Genomic DNA, 16,181 nt, shown 5'->3' with positions numbered 1-16,181 from the left:
CAGGTATGAGGATTTGGGTAAATGAAAGGATCTGCCTAGCAGATGGGCGGGGATCTGCGCATGTGTGCTCCGGCAGAGCTGCGGGGACAGGTCACAATGCAGAGGCGAGCACGTCCTTACAAACGACTGGCTGCTGCAGACGTCTCATATCCTCTCCGTGACAACACTCGGGTGCCATGTAAGAAGGCATCACATCCAGTCACCTCACAACCTCTGCTATTTATCTTTTATCTTCCCTTCTACTCTCCAGCCCTAACCGTGGCCTGGCAATTAGCTGGCATCTCCGTACTGGGTGCTCAATGAGCTGCAGCAGGTGCTGTGAGAATCCGAGGCAGCATTCAGGAGCGCCCCGTCAGAATCTGTGCCTAGAAACAATTTTAGAATATTCAACTGTGGAGGGATCTAGTTTCTAAAATGAAATTCTAATTCATTATACTTGAACATAGCTATTATGTGTTCACTGTCAAATTCTTTTGTGAATGAAAGAGCTTCACTGATGATAAGAAAAGACATGCTGCAAGAGAGGTCCTCAGTGACTTTTAAAGGCACCGGACTACGTAACGATCCTAACCTAGCACTAGATGGTAGAAAGAGAATCATAACAATTATTTATGAGAAATGACTTTCTGGGTTTGCATCCGTCACCCAATGAAAATGCAGCATAAACGCGAATAGTAGTGAAGAGAGAGCTGTTAGAACAATGGATGGAACTAAAACAATAGCATTTTCAGATAATGGTAATTAATTGCCTATGTAAAGCCATATGCGTTATCTTCCTAAAACACTATTTTCTTCTTAAAAAAAAGTATTTTAAAAATTCATTACATTATACATATATATAATTTAAATATATATTTGGTAGGTTCCCAGTTAAATCAATGCCATGTTTTAGTGGTACCTTTTATTCTGAAAGAACACAAAGATGTTTGCAAATCTGCCCTAAAATAAAAATTCAATACACATTCCTTTATTCTCTGATGATAAAACACACTCACTAGGAGAAAAAAGGAGTGCAGAACCACTGAGCGTTGAGAGTAGGGAACAAAAGCGATCTTCTCAGAGCAAATATAAAGGAATTAAAGGCAAGACGGTGGTTCAGTTGGGGATTTGGCGGGGTGTGCAGTCTAATCCTCCTCGCTGTGCCTAAACAAATCCAGGGCAAAATGCAGTATCAGAGCCAGAGGTTGGGTCTCGTGTCTGACTTTCCTTGACTCCCTTACTTGTAAGGGAACACTAGCAGAAGAGGCAGATCCCAGGGTATCAGGGAGGAGCACAGGTCCCTAAGTTTGGGAGTCATGGGCCAGTTTTCTTTCCCTCAGTTCAGAAATGAGGGTCGTCACACAAGCTACTCTGATAGTTCTCCCTTTTGGAAGTGCCTATGAATCTCTACAGGTCAGGAGAAGGAACGATGGTGTCCCTTCTAGAATTCCCTCAGCCTACTGACCATCTTCCCAGACTGGTACCAGTGAAATCCTTGGTCCAACTAACTGTTAGTCACAATTTAGTATCAAAGAAACCAACTAAGACCCCAACTCAAAGGAAAAGAGCATCTGAAATGCATCATCAGAGGATTTCCCCGAGCTGCGGAACACACTGTATGTGAGTCACTTCTACCTGGGGCATGGAAGGTACGTCTTCAGTACTCCCTTACTATTTGTGAGTCCACCGAGAAAGGAAATCGCATGCTGATCTTTAATAATTATGTACCCCCTTGACCCCCTCTCTGCCTTTGTCCTTCCCTCCCCACTCCCATTCTTTCTCCCTCCTTCTCTCTCATTTTTTTTTTTCAGTAGACTATAGGCTTAGAATCTTGGGTTCACAATAATAATATATGCTCTGGCCAGAACTTCACATCTTCCTGGTTAATTACTATCTATGGCAAGTAATATTGGGTTTTCACTAGGGTTCTGATAAAAAGGTCCCTTTCAAAGTAAGTATGTTTTTAAAAAGCAGGTGTAAAGAAAAAATATTAAGTTAATAATAGTACATGAATTACATAAATATGGCAAAAACCGCAGCATGATGCCTGGGAAAACATGGCATCACCATCTCCTCTCAACCCTGAAATTGCTCTAGTGAATTTCTTCTCCTTCCCGCACGAAGTTAATGGCATTTTATTGTGACGGCTAACTTTTAAAAGCAAGTAGTTGAGTGAAAACAACAAAACAAAACAAAACTTACTCTTCTGCCTGGATAGAGTCAACTGGAGCCACATAATTGCTGGGAATGTAACCAGTCTCTCCTGTTGTCAAGGAGCGGGCTTCCCACCAATCTCCTTCCCTGCAGAGAACAAAGAGAAAAGGGAGTGAATGTGTTGACCATTTCAATATTCTGTAGTTACAGACTCAATGCTGTAAGAGTATAAGACTATCTCCTAGTCATTCCACTGCCTGATTTCTCCAAGTTCCAACACAGCCCTCTGTAAGGGTCACATGGCTACAATCTGAGTCAACTGTGACTTGAATCCAGTGCTGTCTCTCATTTCTTATTTTATTTGCAAATTAAGAATGTAGCACCCTGGTCATGAGAGAGCTCTCTTGGGGTGAAGGGGCATTTGTGTGGTAAGTATCCCCAACTTGGACAGAGGGGAAGGGAACCCAGCCTCGGGCTACTTTAGAAAAACCCTGTAACCACAAAAACAAAATGGTAGTTACGTGAGGTGAAGGACATGTTATTGTGTAAACATTCACAATATATACATGTGTCAACCCATCACAGTGTACACAACGCATCACAACCTACACAATGTTATGTGTAGATTATATCTCAGCAAAGCTAGAAGGAAAATAAAGCGTGCCCTGACATGCTAATCTAGCTCAGTCTCTACTTCGTCTCACGTCCTGAGGTAACCAGCATCGTCCTGAGGTAACCAGCATCCTCCGGTACTCTCAGAGAGATGCAAACTGTTTGCTGGCTTTAGTGTTATTTTGTTAGTCATTTACCACCAGATGCATCAGAAAAGAAAAGAAAAACAGATCTGCAGATCATCTGAGAAAGGAAGCCTGCTAGGAGGCCCAGGAAGGACGGAAAGCCTACTCCTAATACCTGCCTTGCCTGCTTTCGAGACAAGGGTAGAACGATAAGGACAATAGGTTAAGCCTTGTTCACATTTTCAACCTGAGGTTATTTTGTTGACGAGCGACAGCACTGACCTGAGTCTGGTGGGCAGGAAGGAAGGGTGGGGGTCGCTGTGTGTGTACAGGTGCAGGGGGAGAACGAATACTGGCCAGGCACTGAGGTTCTGAGTCTCACCACTCTGTAAGACCCCGTGTTGCAGGCGATGGCCCGTCTCAGTCGGGGGGGGGGGGCAGGCTCTCAGAATTAGGGGCAGAAGGACGTGAAAGGGGGGCTTGTAACACCACTCTCAGCTTAGAACAAACAGGTCAGTTCAGTGGTTAGAGTTCATGCGTGTAGACTCACAGTAGTGGACGTGTGACAGAAAGCAGGAACAGAGCGTACGCAGGGCTGCAGCCCTGCCACGTGCGGTGTCCACAGAACCCTGTGCCAGCCCGCAGCGAGGGGTGCGAGGGCAGGGGAGGAGGCGAGGCCACTGCCCTTGAGCATACCAGACCTGCCAGACTGCTCTTCAGCAGGGGCCCAGTGCCTTCTCTCCTTTCTTTTTTGGTCCTTAGAGGCATCAAGAAAAACCCCTACCCTCCCCCCCTTTTTTTAAAATCATTTGTGGCTGGACTCTGTGTCAAAACCCTCAGCTAGGGAAGAAAATGTGTTGGCTTTTGGCCCCAGTCAGGATCTTCCTCAGACTGATGGAATTAGGTAGAGAATAACCGGCCTCTATATTAACACAAGCCTTACTCAAGAGCCCCATTCTCCAAAGGCCGACTCTCTGAGCGAGGTGACTGATGAGCAACAAGTCTAGATAGAATCTAATAAAGCGACAGTGACAAGCCCGCACATACTCTGGGTGTGGTCGCCGGGGAGTCCTTGGCGGTGCAAGTGACGTAAAATAGCCCATGAGAAAACAGGGTGCTGACAAAGGCTTTTAAAAACTTATGTCTTTTTTTTTTTTAAAGATTTATTTATTTATTCTAGAGGGGGGAGGGGCACAGGGAGAGGGAGAGAGAGAATCTTAAGCAGGCTTCGCAATGCAGGGCTCCATCCCACGACCCTGAGATCATGACCTGAGCCGAAACCAGACACTTAACCAACTGCACCACCCAGGTGCCCCTAAAAATTTATGTTTTAATTCATTTTTCAGTCTTTCCTTTTTCACCCTATTAAACAAATTTAAACAGATAAGTCAACCAAAACAGGGAGACAACTTCTCATACCTAAGAAGTCCTTTGTTAATAAAACTCAAATTTAGTTTATGTCCAGATTTGTCTTAGGAAATGACTGATACATAACAAAGAACATATGTGTATATGAACCCACCACTCGACTTAAGAGCCGGTCTTTACTGATCCCGTGGAATCTACTCTGTGCTGCTCCCTATTGCATTCCTCTGCCTTTCGGCCTCAAATCATGAAATTAAAACTGTTAACATTTGAACAGTCTGTACTGGCTTCACTTCTGTGTCCTCTGAAAGAAATTCATGCAGTTGTTAAGTACATCATCTAGGAACACATGTAGAAGTTAATTTTTTTCTTTGAACACATGCTAAGAAATGGCTTTGGAGGCTTTAAGATGGTGACAATGTTTACTGCTCTGAAACTCCACCAGATGGAGACATTTCATCATAAAAAAAATTAACAATACCCACCATCTCCCCACCTTCTCCTTTCTCTTTCCCTCACTCCACCTCCCAAACCCCACACCCAGGAAATGCTCCAAAATCGTAAAAAATTAAGAGCTTTTAGCAGAAGCTGATCTTTAATTGCAACCTTCATCAAGTTCTTTCTAATCAGTTTAAATTAAGAATGTCGTATCAATGTTGGGGAACATGGAAATGCCACCTGAGGCAGAAAGCCAATACATTTTGCTGGGGCTGGGACAAGCCCAGTCTTATTCAGATGATCTGGGATTAATCAAGTATGGCTGACCCTTGAACAACATGGGTTTGAACTGCATGGGTCCACTTATATGCAGATCTTTTCCAATAAAAACAGTACAGTAAATGTACTCTTTTCCTCAGGATTTTCTTAATAGCATTTTCTTTTCTGTAGCTCACTTTATTCTAAGAACACGGTATATATAATACATAAAAGAAATATGTGTTAATTGACTGTTTACCGCTAAGGCTTCCAGTCAACAGTAGACTTCTAGAAGTTTTTGGAGAGTCAGGGTTATATGCAGATTTTTGACCACCAGATGTGGGGGGAGCTGGCACCCCAAACCTCCCATTGTTCAAGGGTCAACTACAATTTCCATTTCAAATCCAGCATTAATATCTCATTTTGATGTTGGCACCGAAATAGTTTAGCACAGATTAGACTCCAACCATCAGCTCATTCTAAAGTCATGTATCAGGAATTCATGATTTTCTCTTAAGTGACTCCATAATCTCACAAGGGTTTTCAGTTACTCATGAGAAAGATAAAATCCTTTTCTTTTTTGAGGCCATCTCGGGTCACTTTTTTCATCAAAGGCGATCTGAGGTGACAAGGAAACAATGTAGTATGTAGTAAGCCTCACAGGTTGTGCCTAGATAGCCTGGTACAGACTCAAAACATCTATCAAAAAAAATCTTTTGAGCAAATAATAAATCATCTTTTTAATACATTAGAAGCCCAATTCACCCACAAATAAGACTCTTCAAATCATTCACCTTGATTTAGGAAAACAGAATCTTTACTATGCTACTTTTTACTTCTTGAATTATTGTGAGTAACATTATTAAAACTGCACTTTAAAAAAACCTGTTCTTACAGTTCAGATATTTCATTAATTTAGCGTTGGTGAGATTTTCTTTAACTGTTATCTTGCTTTGACTCAAATAGAGGATTTAAGGCTCTGATTTAGAATAACTTTCAAGTTTTTATAACAGCTTCCCCTATTCCTCTAATTTAAAGACTTATTAAAAGAGCCTGTTCTCAATCCCCGAAATTGCTCTTTGGGTTTGTTGGCTCCTAATACAGCCAGGAAGTGGCATTTGCACATAGAAGTCAGCCTGATCCGTTTTTATTATAAATGCTATATTCCTTCTCAATTTGGCTACTGCCATCTTACTGTCAGAGAGCATATCCATAACAATTTTATCCTGTGGTAGATGGGACTCTCTAACCCAGGATCTCTCCTTATCAAGATGAAAAGAACTTCAAAGCAGTCACTACTGGAGGCACTATTCCACTCTGTGTAACATGTTTATTATATTTTAAAGAGTGTTTTCAGGTGGTAAATCACTAGTCATGAAACTTGAAAATAGGGAATAAAATAGATGAATTTAAATAGTTTGTAAAATGGGTTCCAGTTGAATGATGTCCAAATGCACTGCCCTGAGCACTTGTAACAGGTCAGTGAAGAACCTTACTCATGCCGGGCAGCAGTGCCACTGGCTCTGGACATACGCACACACATGTACCGCACGGGTCCTGCTGCACTTGAAAACACAAAGACCAGCCCTGCCACCACCCGTTTCTGCCTCTGGATGGGGTAAGGAGTGGGAGGACACAGGCACTAGGAGGTGTGGCAGCTGCCCCAGGGAGAACAGAGCGCCATCCCCCTCCCCCCAGCAGAGGAGAGCCAGGGGCTGGGAGGGGCGGGGAAGGGGGGAAGGAGACGCCTGCCATCTGGTTCTCTATCATTGCTTTGTTTGTCCTTCATGATTTCCTCTTCCCTGTTATTACCCTTTACTTCAAGATACTGTATTTGTTGTAAAAAACCTTATTTTTTCCCCCATAACCCTGGAAAAGGACATTTAAATGGCTTGTAGGATGAGGAATTCCACTGGCAAAGTAGGAAGAACAGTAAATAAGGGAAAAAACCTTTGCAACGTTTTCTTCTAAGAGAACAAGGCCAGAGCCTTGAGGCCTGTAAACACTAAAGGCCACGCATGCAAATCATGAAACACAGATTGAGATAGACTGGATTTTCCTGGAATATTTCTCCAAAATTTCAACTGAATGCCACTGTCGATCCTATCCAGAATAACAAAGGAAGAAGTCATGAATTTGACTTTGGCAAGGACTGGCTTTGGAAGCGGCCTATGATCTGATGTGTAGATCCCCTTGCAGTGTGGACAAAACCCTTAGAGGAACAGCTGTGTGGTACTTCCTACTACTCCTTAGTTCTCACCTTTCAGAAGTTGGTTAAAAGTTCTAACCAACTTTGGGACTGCAAGAATATTGCACAGAATGGGGAGGGACAGTGGAGGGTACTTTGGAATTCAAAGGAGAAGCATTCATCTGACAATCTAAGAGGAGAAGCATTCATCTGACAATCTAACAATAAGGAATCATAAATCAGAAGAGATCAAAGCCAAATTCCCCTCTCCCCCACCTCCCAGCCAACCTTCCAAACTTTCATGTATCTAGAAAGGTTCAGTCCCTTCTGGGCTGGGAGGGGTGGTCCTCTGGGCCTTTCCGAGACCAAATGTGACACAACAGTCAGGATGCCATCCCCACACCTCACCCTTGGCTCTGCCACCTGCCAGTGCCTCTGTGCACCTGGGGCGCTCCCTAATTTGAGCCTCTGGCTCCTCATATGTCAAAGGACGACTGTGAGGCACATCGCAGACAACTGCTGTGAAGGATAAATGAGAACATTTGCAACTTGGTACATGGCTGGCACATAGGAGCCTTCAATAAATAGCAGCTGTTTACTATTTTAAAAAAATCTCTGTGGCTCTGACGGGGCTTGTAGGGGGCGGGTCATGTTCTTGATCTGGGTGCTGGTTGCACAGGCATGTTCAGTTTGTGCAAATACAGCCAACTGCACACTTTCAAAACATTGTGGAGAAACACGCATAGCAAAATTTACCATTTCAACCATTTCTAAGTGTAAAGTTGGGCAGCACTAAGCACATTCACATTGTTGTGCGACCACCACCACCACGCGCACTTCTGATATGTGCATATGTGTGGTTTTCTGCATATATTTAAATAGTTTTAAAAAAACCCACCCACACCCATTAATAATGATGATAATATTTTAAAAAAACCCAACGGCGCTACGATGTAGACACGGTCTTCTGAGGTCCACAAGAGTGACTGGCCTCTTGTGGGAGGAATCCAGCTCCTGTCCTTGAAAGGTGGTGTATTTTGAGAGTTGGGGGCGTCCCAGGAAGGGGTGGGCTTTCCAAGGAGGCAGGTTTCAGGCCTGAGGGAGTTCCCTGTTACAATGACCACTTCTCTTTGCTAGGACAGGGATGAGCTGGGGCGCTTCTCGCTCCCCTCGTTTGCTGCTCCTCTTTCTGGAGCTCTCAATAAAGCTGAAGAGCCAGGCTTTGACCGGTCCTTCTGCCACCACGGTTTGTTCTAGGAACAGAGTACAGAGCAAGTGGACCTGGAGGCATAGGAGAACTTTCTGGTGGGCCCCCAGCCTTGGGGTGGCATTCCTCCCCAATCCCTGGGGAGCGCTCACAAGGAAAACCTGAGGTAGGGCAGAGAAGGCCTGACTTGCTGATGGGGACATCACCATTTTCTTTCTTTTTTTTTTTTTTTAAGTGGCTGGGGGGGGCGGTGGGAGGGCAGAGGGAAAGGGAGAATCTTAAGCAGGCTCCATGCCCAGCACAGAACCTGACATAGGGCTCCACCTTATGACCCTGAGATCATGACCTGAGCCAAAATCAAGAGTGGGATGTTTAATTGACTGAGCCACCCAGGCACCCCTCCTTTTTTTTTTTTTTTTAAGTAAACTCTACACTCAATGTGGGGCTCCAACTCGCAGCCTCAAGACGAAGAGTCGCATGCTCTACTAGACTGAGCCAGCCAGAAGCCCCCACCACCGTTTTCTTTGAAGCCAGAAGTTTTTTGGCAGGCACACTGCCTTAACCTAATAGAGGCAATATTTAAAAACTACAGGGAAATATGTTTCCCTATATATGATGCCAAATATACCTATATTTGCTCTTCTTAATGGAGATATTAAATGTCGAATTTGATTCTATCCTTAGAATGAGTGATTCTTACCCTTGAAATGTCCCCATTGCCTGTTTAACTGTTGTTCCTACTGGTCACATTTAAAATGCACACATTGTAGTCATTCACAAGTGGGCGAAGTCACATCTCCTTCCATCTCACAAAGATTTCAGTCACTTGCGAATTTTCACTATGGGGAAACGCCTCCACAGGCTTCACCAATCAGAATATTTAGCAGTTTTGAAAACAGAAGGAACTTGTTGCCAGCTCTAAGTGAGGGCTCAGCTAGTACAACTTGCAAAATGCAAAACAACAACAACAAAAAACCCATCTTGAGGCAGAGAGAGGGTAATGTGGCTAGGCAAGCGTTGTGCCAATCATCTGAAAATGCAGATCTGCAGGGGGCAATTCTAGAACTTTTCCAACTTTAAACCAAAAGCATCCACTCTGCTACTGTGGTGTCCTCCCAAAGCTCCTGGGACACCAGTGCCATAAAACGCTGCCCTGGTTCATTGTCTCTTCACTTCCTAGGTTCAACTGCCACACATTAATGAACTTAGCAAGCGTTCCTCTAGCATTTCAGGCACCAAAAAGGCACAGGCTGGTAACACAAGTATTCTTTCTCAATCTGAAACACCTGCATACGTCCCCGTCCCTCTCCGAACTTACGAGCTGTTCAATATTTGGAATTTTTCTCCTTTGTGAAAACTCAGGTCATCTTCCGTCCGTGCTTCATAATCATAAAGGGCTACAAACAGGGTCACTCCTGACAAAACAAAATCAAAAGGGGAGAGATTATTACACAAGGGGAAATTAATTCCAAGAAATTACATCTTCACTAAAATCTCATTCTCAAAATCTACATCTAATCGGCACTGATAACATGGTGCGGTGATGTAATTAATGTGTGAAACCAGAGCTGCAGGGCTGAAGTTACTCCCTGGTCTTTGTAGGGGAAGCATGGTTTGATCTGACTAAAACCTAGAGTGGGAGGTGCACTTCTCTGTGTACGCCTCTGAACGAGTCCTCGGGAAGAGACAGATATCAATGTCACGTCCACAACCAAGGGGCAGCAGTGGTGTTACAGGTCAGATCTGCGGAGGCCTGCAGCAATTAAAGCTACAAATTCTCCTCCTCTCAGGAGCCCACGTTAGGTTCAGGGTAAAACATACCACTCTTCCCGTGACCTAACAGTAATGGAGAACGTAACAGGAAATTCCTTCTGCAGCCTGGGACTTGGAAGACCCTCTCCGTAAATGTTCACCCCAATTAGAGGATGTCTTGCTCTTGGCATCTGCAGTTGCTCTGGGGACTCCCTTTCTCCTACCACAAATTTGCCTATCCTTGCATTGATTTGTAGTACTTACTCCTCCTCGCACCCACCGTATGTCTTCTCATCTGGTGGACTCCCCACAGAGGCCTTCCTGCTTTCACAAGTCTGCTGTTAACAACAGAAAATCTCCAGCATCCCATTTGGCTTGGGACCGCCTTCTTATAGTAGGTAGAATTCTAAGATAGTTCTCAATGATTCCCACCTCCTGGTATTAATGCTGTTGTGTAATCCCCCTCCCCCGAGTGTGGGCGAACCTAGTGACTTGCTTCTAACCAACAGGGCATGGCAAAGGTGATGGAATGTCCCATAAGTGATCAGGCTTCAAAAGATTGCGACTTCTGTCTTCCCAGCGGATTCTCTGTATTGCCACTTCGGCTTGAACACTTTGATGAAGCGAGCTGCCATGTTGGAAAGACACACGGCAAAGAACTGAGGGTGACCTCTGGCCAGCAGCTAATGAGGAACTGAGTCCTGCCAGCACCACACAAGCTTGGCAGCAGATCCTTCTCAGTTGGGCTGTGAGGTGACTGCAGCCCGGCCAACACACCTTGATTGCAGCTGGTGAGAGGTTCTGAAATAGGGGACCCAGTTAAGTCATTCCTGATTTCTGACCCCCAGGAGCTGTGAGATCATAAATACGTATCGTTTAAAGCTGCTAAGTTTGCAGTAATATGTTATGCAGCAATTGTTAACTAATACATTCCATTTCTCTGCTGTCTGGCTCCTCATTTTGATCTTGGCACACTTCAAAGTGTCTGATGCGGCCTAAAGAATGCACACCATGGATTCCCCTCTTTACCAAGCTACCATTTTGCTGTGTCAGTGGTTCCGAGGGAGCAGATGGGCCTGTGCAACTATCCAAAAGACAGAGAAGGAGGTGGGTCTTGCTCTTCCAACCCATCCCTAGTGGGACTTCCTGTAGGAGAACTGGCATTCAGGAAGTCTGACCATGCAAAGCAGCAGGGCTCACTTGGCAACTTTAAATTTCTTTGAAAGGTTGGAGAGGAGACTGCCTTAAAACGAAGTGGAGGCCTGTAAGGTCATGCTTATTCTCACTGAACACTCTAGTAACAGATTCCTTTTGTTACATAATTTGAAAACAAACCCAAGCTCCACTGTGTGGAAGACAAGGCACATAAGGACGGTCACCTCCAATCTCCCACTCTCTCCCTGCAACGGGGCCGGCAAGTTCTCACTGGGTTTTTTATCTTCTAAGGATGGAGGGGGGAGTCAAAGGAGGTCACAGGGGCACACAGACACTGTTCTGGGCCTTAAAGCACTAAAAGCAGTGGTGGGGAGACAGACATGCACATGTAACAAAGCCAGATAATACAAGGCACAGAGATCTGCCAATATTTGGGAGTATTATGTTTCAACTTCCAAATTTTAAAAGGGACCAGGTGGCCTCTTATACTAAGATTATCACTGACTACAGTATAGACTCCCATGTTCAAGGCAAGTATCCCTTTCTAGTGACTTTATGAATGATACCTGCAGACACAGGGATTCATATCCAGCATTCGTGAATGAATGAACAAGGTCAATGTCCGCGTCAGCAGAATTCAGTCTGGTTGGCAAAGAACTCAGCAGGCACAGCAAGTGTGTGCTGGAGCATTTTTGGCTCTTTTTTCCCCTCCTGCATCCTCAGAGACAGACTTCCATAGTATGTCTCTTTCCTTCCTGCCTCCATTCCAGGTGCCTTCCAGCAAGGTAGGAAAGATTAGCAAGTGTACTAACATTCATTCCCTCATGCGAGGTCTACTTTAAAGAGAACTGGATCCACTACAACACAATGGTACAATGCCCAAAGCTCTGGGTCAGGTCCCCTGGATAGAACTACACTGCCTTGTTGCATGCCAGCTCCCCAGGTAAAAAGGCACAGTGGGTCCTTATGTAAGACATCTGCTCCCAGATGAGCCAAGAGCATAATGGCTCTTTGTATATTTCTTTAAACTTTTCTAATAAACAAAATGCTTTTGGAACAAATAATGTCAAATATCTAGTTACCATGATTCACATGCTGGGAGATGATTTGGAAGGCTAAGGATGCATGAGATAACTTACAAATATTTTGCAAAACATATGTCTGAGAATGTATGCCAGATATTTTATGAAGTATTAGCTAAGTCAGCAAATGTACATGGCAGTAAAACAGAGCCTCGTGGTGCGAAAGAGAAGGAAACTTAAAGAAAAAAAATGGGAAGGATTCCTTAAGGATACATAAGATTTGATTTTAAAATACATGAGATACATGCGTGATACACCTGAGGGTTGATGAACTCCATCATATGGAAGATGACGGGAAGATCAGAAAGAGAATCAGTGAAGATGAATGGCCAAAAAGGGATCCTGCCAAATGTCCCCACTGGCTGGGAGGTGACAGGCAGGCTGACGATTAGCAAGTGAGGGACGAGGTGCTACCCCCTGCAAAGCGGCTCTTAACTGGGGGATGGGAGGAAAGTGCGCTGATGTCTAGAGAGCTCAAAACAGACATTCTCAGATCCAGTCCTGGAGCTTCTGATTCAAAAGATCTGGGATGGGACTCAGGGTTTTGGAAAAGCTGCTAGTTATTCTGAGTCAGCCAGCCAAGGCTGAGACCACTGATTGGCCTGGAGCCCTTAGCAGAAGCTGTATCTCTGAACCCATGCAGAACCTCACAGAGCAGCAACTTGGGGTCACCTTGTACCATGGTAGCCAGCATTGCATTTGTCCACCAAGCCCTGTTTTTTTTTTTTTTTTTTTTAATAGCTCTTCTTCTGGCAGTGGCTAGACGGAGGCTGATGAAAAACTTAACGTTAAATCCTTAGTCAAAGGGAGCTGACTTGAACACAAATGTTCAATTGACAAAAGAATGAAGAGCACCCTAATTCTTACCCGTTCCTCCCCTGGTACGCAAGGTCCCGGTATGAGATGAAGAGTTCACACCTCCAAAGACAGTGAGTCCTTGGCCTCCGGCTGCGTGGAAGTTGTTGTAGTTTGGGATGGAGGTCACGCCGAAGCTGGGGTAGTGCTGCGGAGTGGGGTCTGTGCCATAGCGGTACCCGGAGCTCTGGTTCAGGCTGCCATCCCTCTCCTCCGTCAGTTTTGTTGCTTCTTTATCCTTACATTGCACACAGCCCATTATCTAAATTCCTGTGGAAAACAAAAGGGAGACACTTTTGGATGCTCCTTAGTTGCTGGATTAAAGGGGAATCATTTATAAGGCTCGCCCTTGGCTATTTCAGGCCTAAAAGGGACATGAGGAAAAGCAGTGGCTAGGTTGATGGTTAGAAGCAATCTCATGGCCCTTAACTTGACAATCACATTTGTTCCCCATGTTCTCTGGGTGACAGGAGCCACACAGAGTATGGTTACCGGCAGCAATGCCCTCAACTGAGGTCTGCACCCCTTAAAATCCTCGAACATCACACATCTGCTTAAAGATAGCCCAATAATACTTATGCTTTTCTTTAGTCATCTAAAAGAATAATGTATGCTCTAGAAAGTGAGTCCATGTGATATTAGAATAAAAACCTTCATTATGGCAAAAAAAAAAAAAAAAAATCTAAGCAAGAGGGTAGAGGAATGCTAGAAAAGCCAGAATACAGTCCCTGCACAGCTCACCATACTTCTTTTCTCACGGGTACCATTCTTTAGGCACACACCTGGTAAATCTTAAGCAGTAAGATGGTGATAAGTATCAAAATTAAAAAATAGTTGCTGGATGAAAAGTAAAATTAGGGACACCTGGATGGCTCAGTTGGTTAAGCGTCTAACTCTTGCTTTTGGATCAGGTCATGATCTCAGGGTTGTGAGATCGAGCCCCACTTTGAACTCTGGGCTGGGCGTGGAGACTGTTTAAATTCTCTGTCGCACTCTCCCTCTGCCTCCCAAATAAAATAAAATAAAATAATAAAATAAAATAGGCAGAAACTAAGAGGTCTGGGTATATTTTCAGGATGTCATGATAGCCTACAGTAACAAAATCATTTTCAGCTGCTAATTAACTTTCCAAATTTCCATTAGCTTTTGACATCTTTCAAAAATATTAAAAAAAAAATCAATCTCATGTTCTGGAGTTAGTGGTAGATTAAAAACTCAGGTCATTGTCACCCCACCCTCTTCCAACCTACTTCTCCTGTGCTTATCTTAGAAATGCCACCATCAATGACTGACTTGCTCGAGTCAGAATCCTGAGAAGCAAACTTATTTGCTTCCTTTTTACTTCTCACTCTCCTCATCTCACAATCTACTATCCAAACACGCCAAACTTCTCAGTTTCTTAAAGGTTCAATTGTTTCTGCTTTCCTTTAGGCCTTGGAATGTGGCCTTGAACATTCTTTGTTCTGAGGGCAACATATCCTTCATGTTCCAGGTATGACACTGCTTCTTCGGAAAGCCTTCTCTGATCCCTGTACCCGCCTTCCAAGGCTGGGGTGATGCCCTTTCTAAGTGCTCCCATGGCGTCTTGATTTCTCCCATCATGGCACCTATTGCACCATATTAAAACACGGTTTGTCCACTTATCTCATTGCCCAGTGGACTGGGGGTTCCAGGAAAACAGGGCCCTGTCCACTTTTGTCATGGCTATAATGCCATTGCCTCGCACACAGCAGGTGCTCAATAAACAGCAATCAAACGAGTGAAGATTCTCTAGCCCAGTATGTTTCTCTTTCACCCTTTCTCTCTGTATCCAAGACCAACCCTTCTCTCAGAGACTTATATTAGAGTTGACTGCATTTTTTAATCTATTGGTATGTGTGAGAAATAAAGAGGATTCAGAAATACAAGGTGAAGTCGGTTAAATGATCATACTTCAGACTGTAAAACCCTGTCGGGTTGATGGGGCTAGACAGAACATGCAATAGATGCCCCTTCCAAAACTCTGAAAAGTGGCCCATATGGAACCAAAGGATCAAATAAGAAACACATGACATCATGTGTAATTACATGTGTTCACTGGGGAGGGCAAAGCTGGTACAGGAATGGAAGGGACTTGCAGTAGTGAGGAAGAATGAAGAACTAGTTTTTCTTAGTATCTTGCAATCCGAAGTGGGGAATGCCACATCAGACACAGAGACTCTGGCGGGGGAGACTGTTCTGAGCACTGCCTTTCTGGGGAAAGGGGACATGAAAGAAGCATCAGACTGTTCTAACGTCCTCTTACATTACACATTTCAATAAATACTTATGGAATTCAATGTCAGTTCCTGAGAATGGAAATATCTGGAAATGAGCCGCCTACTGCTTGAGCTGAGATCACCCAATCTGGAACACATTTATGTGTAAATCATTCAAGATTAATTTACAGTATACTGGGTCCAACACACTCTCTAACTTATGGTAGATGAATGCCATTTTAACAAATTTCCAATAGGAAATGCAAACTACGTCCAAGGCATGATTTATTGAAGGAATTTCATCATTTGTTGTTGCTATTGCTTCCTAAGATTGATAAATATCTGGCTCACTTTATATTAACTCCTTCATGGCAGAAAGTTGCTTTGAGCTCCCACAAAGGCCAGACAGAAGACAGGTCTTGTCCTAGGTGCTTTTTTCAGGGATTTCACTGATATACTGTAATTTGAAGATGGGAGATCTGAATCACAGTCTCACGTCATTTACGCAGGCGATTCTCGGCTGGGGTTGACTTTATTCCTCTCACCCCCATAAGGGACATAATAGGCAATGTCTGGAGACAGTTTAGGTTGCTACGTCTCAGGGATAAGAGGTACTACCGGTACCCAGTCGGTAGAGGCCAAGGATGCTACTAAACATTGTACAACGTAGGACGGCCTCCAACAGCAAAGAATTAACTGGCCCCAAATGTTAATAGCATCAAGGTTGAGAAATCCTGATTTATAGAGGAGAAAGAATTTATATCTATGTCTTCA

At 44.1% G+C, this 16,181-nt stretch overlaps 1 protein-coding gene across 5 annotated transcripts in view; it reads right to left on the bottom strand.

The window, feature by feature from the left end:
* The window catches only part of FYN (FYN proto-oncogene, Src family tyrosine kinase), a 206,164-nt gene that overhangs the window by 42,952 nt on the left and 147,031 nt on the right, over positions 1-16,181 (bottom strand). For all 5 annotated transcript variants that reach the window (XM_044388806.3, XM_026511620.4, XM_026511623.4 and 2 more), the window contains 3 exons: positions 13,183-13,440; positions 9,645-9,741; positions 2,182-2,280 (listed from right to left, as the gene is read on the bottom strand). In XM_044388806.3, the coding sequence (XP_044244741.1) occupies positions 2,182-2,280; positions 9,645-9,741; positions 13,183-13,429 (443 nt within the window). In that variant the 5' untranslated portion in view covers positions 13,430-13,440. The remainder of the gene's footprint in view (positions 1-2,181; positions 2,281-9,644; positions 9,742-13,182; positions 13,441-16,181) is intronic.

The sequence above is a fragment of the Ursus arctos genome, unplaced genomic scaffold (genome assembly GCF_023065955.2).
Source record: "Ursus arctos isolate Adak ecotype North America unplaced genomic scaffold, UrsArc2.0 scaffold_13, whole genome shotgun sequence".
Lineage (NCBI taxonomy): Eukaryota > Metazoa > Chordata > Mammalia > Carnivora > Ursidae > Ursus > Ursus arctos.
This window is presented reverse-complemented; position numbering and strand designations above follow the sequence as displayed.